Source organism: Myxocyprinus asiaticus, chromosome 30 (genome assembly GCF_019703515.2).
Source record: "Myxocyprinus asiaticus isolate MX2 ecotype Aquarium Trade chromosome 30, UBuf_Myxa_2, whole genome shotgun sequence".
NCBI lineage: Eukaryota > Metazoa > Chordata > Actinopteri > Cypriniformes > Catostomidae > Myxocyprinus > Myxocyprinus asiaticus.
The window spans coordinates 36,760,229-36,766,228 of NC_059373.1; the positions used below are offsets into that span (position 1 = coordinate 36,760,229).

Genomic DNA, 6,000 nt, shown 5'->3' on the forward strand with positions numbered 1-6,000 from the left:
TAATATTCCCTTCCAATTTCATGAGTTCTTGTACTTTGGATTTTTTGGTGAATGAGGCATACTGTATGATCTTGCCCCTAAGAACCGCCTTAAGTGCCTCCCAAGCCATGCCCACAGAGGATACTGAGGACCAGTCCTGATCATCCACGTTAGGTGCATAAATATTAGCCAAAATAAGACTTTGCCCCTGAATTTCAGCTAAGACAATAATGACTCTTCCTAATTTATCTTTACTCTGTTCGAGACATTTGAATTGTAGATGTTTACTTATCAGTGTAATGAATACCCTGCTCTTACTCCAGCCTATAAAAAAATGTCCACCCCATATCTTTCCAAATTTTTCCACTTCCTACAGAAAGGTGCATTTCTTGAAGAAACACTATATCATATTTCTTATGCTTAAGAAGAAAAATAACCTTCCTACTTTTATGGGGTGCCCCAACTCATTCACATTCCATGTGGAGAGAGACAATCCACTCATATTAACATTTGACATTTTGACATATAAGAAAAAATAGATTGTGTGTTAAAAACAAGATTATAAAGACTACATTCCAACATTGGTGAGACCATTAAAACCCAAACATCCCCTGGAACAAAAGAAACAGAAAAAAGAAAAACGTGCGCATTAACCACACAGTGCCAACTGCCGTCGATCCCTCCAAACTCAAACAGTCCATGTACGCCTATGAGGACCCCCGCGACTTTGCTCAAGTCCAGTGTTTCTATACAAATTTTGTGATTTTGTGAAAAATTTACACAGCAAAAGATAATCTATAAAGTGAACTCCAGCCAATAGGCAGAACAAACTCAAAGAGCATGTAGATTCATCCACAAACTGTCCCAAAGGTGTTCCACTCTGCAAAATAAACTTCAGCCACAAGGCAGAACCAGCACCAAAGAAACGCTCAGTTTCCTCAAACAGTCAAGTGAATGATCAGTGAGCCGGTCCATTCGGCTGCAACGTGAGTATCACAAAATGACCTACTTCACTGACTTTATGAAAGACATCGCTTGCTGTGGGTATGTGAATTAGCATCTATTCTCAATTTGGAATATCAGTGCAAAAGGGACCTTCCGTTGATGTAAAAGTTTCTTGCATTCATTGAATCGATCATGTTTCTCTCTTGTCGAATTCGCAAAGTCTGGGAACAAGAAAATGCTGTGGTTTTTCCAAGAAAGCCTTCCTTTACTTCTTGCCTTGCGTAACACAAGATCTTTATCGGATGATCTCAGAAATTTGGCCAGAATTAATCGGGGCCTCTCTCCCTCCGCGCTGGAACCCTGTGAGCTCGCTTGATTTTCAGCTTATGGCCTGTTATGTCAAGCAGATTTGGAAGGAGCCCATCCAGGAATTTCACCATACCCCAACCCTCTTCGGCCTTAGGAATTCTGACAATACGGATGTTATTCCACCGGCTATGGTTCTCCATGTCCTCCAACTTCTCCCATACACACTCCAAATCCACCTTGGTTGCTAGCGGATTAGCAGATAATTCCCTCTCCGATGACTCCAGATAATCAATCCATTTCTCGACATCCCCCATTCTTGTAACCATCTCAGAGAACTTCGCCTCCATGGCAGTGATCGATCAACCTATCATAGCCAGATCCTCTAAGTCAGCAACGACCTTTGTCAGCATTGCCGACATGCCCAGCAACTGTCGCCGCATTTCCCACATTTTTCCGGCCAAATCGACTCCTTGGCTCGTGGCCCTTTCGGGGGTGTCAGCTTGAGCATGTAAGTGTCTTTTAATGTCTCCAGAGCCTGAGAATTTTGAATTCTTTGACATATTGTCCTCCTAGAACAGTTATGAAACAGAGTGTATCGAATCTCACCGGTTTATATCATTAAAAGTGTTAAAACTAGCAAAGTGCACAGAGCTCACCGTTCACACATCCGATCCTCGCATGGCATCATGTGACTCCAAGACCAGAGTGATTCTTATTGGCTGCTTACTAACCTGACTCAAAAGAGCCAATCTCCAAGTCTCTATGCCTTTCTGTTCTGAAGATATCCTTCTGAGCCATTTTGAATGGAAGTCTATGGGAGTGGTTGCTAGGGTGCCGTAAATGGTTGCTAATCTACTCCATTTCCAAGATGATACTTAAAGACTGATTGGTAGCTCGAGTGATATGAGCCCACCCCCATGTCTGTACAACATTCTGATTGGGAGATATGATCCCACAAATTTCAGTGTTTTGTCATAGTATGAAAAACAACTGTTTTCATGGGCAAGACCCTTGCCATAGGATGCCTATTGGGCATTTTTGGGCCAGTTTTACCCCCCAGGGATAAATCTTACCCCCAGTCTCATGTAATGCTCCAAAACTGCTTGCTAGGCCGAATGAAATGAGCCCACCCACATGTCTCTACAAAATTCTGATCCAGAGATATGATCGAACAGATTTCTGCGCAATGCAAAGTCACTGTGATTTTTCGGGTTGTTTTTTGCCTCCCAGGGGTGCACCGTACCACCCACCCCTTAGAAAGGTCATAGCACAGGTGTCCTCAATAGGCCGATTGATTTGACACCTCATTCGTTGGTCTACGCCAAAATACGCGGGATGAGTTAGGTGCCGAATTTTGTACGGAAGAAGAAGAATAATAGGTATGTGAGATTATAATAGTGATGCTTTGCTTTACAAGCACCACTAATTAAGTTTAAATAGTAGATCAAATCAGGCTCTTTCAAGCCAACCTAACTAGATAGGTAAAGTTGGTCCAGACAAACTGTGATGTTGGCATGAGGAAGCCTTTGTCTGAAAGTTTTAAAAAGATTGCTAGATCATAATAGACCTTTTTCACAGACTGTGCTGATGCATTTCCACCTTATTTAGCTATGTAAATCTTGCAAACCTTTTCATATTATCAATTTTTTAAATATTGAGTGTAAATTTATAACATTATTCTTTGTGTTATATTACCCTGGAATTCGTTTAAAAAAATTTATTACCACAGCTGTGAGGGGGTTTCTATTACAGCTGCTGAAAGAGTGACAGTAAATTTGGCATCTTTTCCCATCTGGCTGTCTTAATCCACTGCTCTCAATTTTTTTCCTCTTCTAGAAAGTCATTCAAATGTAATAGTGGATTTTTTCTTTTGCTCTTGGAGCAAATACGTAAGTGAAAATAGTATTTGCTGTGATCTCCCATCCACTCCCATTCACCGCTGTCGAAGTTTACCCTGCAAACATTTACTTTCACATTCCAAACCCGGAGTGTGAAAAAGGTCTGTCAAGTAGATACGACAGGCAGTGTGTGTTTGTTTACATTATAATTTTTTGACAGTTGGAGTTTGAATTAACAAGCGTTCCGTTAGCCCTTTTGAACATTCTGTCAGTGTAAGTCTATGTTATTTTTCAGATATTTGATCATCTGTTGTGCAAAAACCGTTATTCTGATCAGTTAGAAAAGATAGAGCAATGCTAATCAGAACAGTCTTAAGGTCTGTACCAAGTTTGGTGGATGTAGCTTGAAAGCTGTAGGAGAAGTTACTATAGAGAATAGGGCAAATTCAACGCTTCAGTCTCGTGAAAGCTTCAGAATGCTAAAATCGCTTACAGCACCTTTAATACTGTACCTTAACTAGCTGGCTCATCCAGTGTGTGGATGTGTTGTGGGCATGATGTCAAAAACAGGATAACGCGATTATTTCAAATGCCATGTAAATGTGGATTTCTTGCTTTGTCAGATTTTTTGGGTGTAATCAGTGTATTGGTATGCATATAAATGGGCTTAATGAGTCATTTATGAGTTTGTTCTCTCCAACGTAGGATCTTGGTGAACATGGATGATAATATCATCGAACACTACTCTAATGAGGACACATTTATCCTGAGTATTGAGAACTACGCAGATGCCTACAAAATCACATTGACAGAAATATAAACATCATTGCATGAATATCTAACGTTGAGTATGCTTAAGCTACAAGACTTGTTACTTGGACCATCAGTCTGGTCATCATTCATCATCGGCTGTTCACAAATTGAATTCAAAGGGCCAAAAGTTGACATACCTCATTTTCAAATCCTCATGCATGAGTTTTTTAGTGGTCAGTAAATTTCAGAGGGTCCCAAAAGTGTCCAGTGTGTAAACAGTCCAGAAGCTGGAGGTTGTTTATCATTATTGTGCTGTTGATGAAAATTATTGCTAGTGGTAACAAAATTTTAATCTTAAAGGTGCTATGTGTAAGATTGACAACAAGCATTTGAAATGGGTACTGCAGTCCAAATTCAAAATATTGGAGAGTTTTCTGCACCCCCCCCACCCCCCCCCACAGACTCGAAGCTCATGTGGGTTGCCAGAATGTAGACACGCAAATTAGCCAACTCAGCGTCCGTTTTAAATGATTTCTGGGCTTTAAGCTGTCTCCATCTTCCAAAGGCATCTCCAATATTTATCCTTGTTTTACTACACCTCTGGTCATGGTGGTTTTTAGATGGATGGTAAGGCTTTTTAGGTTGGGTGGAATCTGTTATCTCTGATCCAGTTCATTTGCTGGCTTCCATGGCTGCAGCACGCAGTGTTGTTTTCCTGCAAACTTGTTCAAATCTGGCAACCCGGCGGTGTCGAAATACTATTGGTGAATGGGCAGTAGGCGGGATCACACAGGCCAAAACATAAACAGAAATTCCAGCCCGGAATGGAAACTTTAAACTAGAATATACTGGCTGTAGCATTGTTATCGGAGAAGCCAGTATTTCAACTTAGCATGTTTCCTAATTCTCTAATGACATATTATGGTAATTTATGATTTAGTACAGTAAAAATATTACATATAGCACCTTTAACTTTTAAGGATAAAAGTACATGCTAATTCACATTTCACTTAATTTCTGAACTGTATCATCCTAAGGATTTCACTGGAGTTGAAGAAAAGGACATACAAATATTATTGCGATAATGTGTATTATACAGATGGCAAGTGTTTTCCATTGGAATTATAATGCTGAAATACATTTGCATGCAGCACAAATACAAATTTGTGTCTTTGTTACCTGCAGAGCTATTGATCTGTGAAAAGTGTCCAATACTGTAAATATGTTTTTTATTATTTTTATTGGTTTGTTATTATTATTATCATTAATAATATTGTTATTTTTAACTTGGTAGATATCATTTAGGTTCTGACTTTCTGCATATTCATATTTTCTGATGTACAAAGAAAGCTATTTTTATGAGACTATGATGTGTGCCATTTCAATTTTTTATGTTTAATAGTGCAAAGGAGGAAATGTGTATGAACTATGTTTAACTGTACAGTACCTCGATATCAGAAAATACATAAAATGACACCATCAAAATACAGAAGGTGTAGCTCAGATCCATTTCAGCCATGATTTATGTGTTGCACTCATTTTTAATGTGAAATATTTTTTTAAAAGTCCATTGGTTTCAAATGTAAGTGCAGTTTGTGATTTCAAAAATTTGACATAACCATCCAAGGTCTTTCACTTGTGCAACAAGGAATGAGTGCCTCTCACACTTTTTGCCATTATTTTACTAATAACTATGCAGTCTTACAACCCAGTTCATTTCTAGTTTATATGTACAGTATATTTGTTTGTTAATGTAGTCCAGATTCAGACAAAAATGTAATGTTTGTCTTCCATGAGAAATTACGTAAAGGGCACTTTGGAAAAGAAAATGTAATTTGTGTGTAAATAAATTTGTCATTTTTATCATTTAAAAGTGTCCATACATTTGTCTTTCTTTGGTGCAGACCAGTGTTGGGGAGTATTTAACTAGAAGTAGTGACGTTACTACTAAACAAATCGTGAATTGGTTCCAGAGGTGGGTAGTAGCGCACTACATTTACTCCGTTACATTTACTTGAGTAACTTTTTGGTATGTTTAATGGTGGGTACTTTCCACTCTTACTCAAGTAAATTTCTGATGAAAAAAATGTACTTTTACTTCGTTACAATGGGTAGCATTCCTGTCATTACATTACTGCTTTTAATTTAATAACTGTTAATAAATGTGTAATTTATT

The 6,000-nt window shown here is 38.5% G+C and overlaps 1 protein-coding gene across 2 annotated transcripts in view; it reads left to right on the forward strand.

Annotated features, from left to right (window-relative positions):
- Window positions 1-5,658, forward strand: part of LOC127420704 (grainyhead-like protein 2 homolog) — a 49,701-nt gene extending 44,043 nt beyond the window's left edge. For both annotated transcript variants that reach the window (XM_051663192.1, XM_051663193.1), the window contains exon 16: window positions 3,777-5,658. In XM_051663192.1, the coding sequence (XP_051519152.1) occupies window positions 3,777-3,891 (115 nt within the window). In that variant the 3' untranslated portion in view covers window positions 3,892-5,658. The remainder of the gene's footprint in view (window positions 1-3,776) is intronic.
- The last annotated feature ends 342 nt before the right edge of the window (window positions 5,659-6,000 follow it).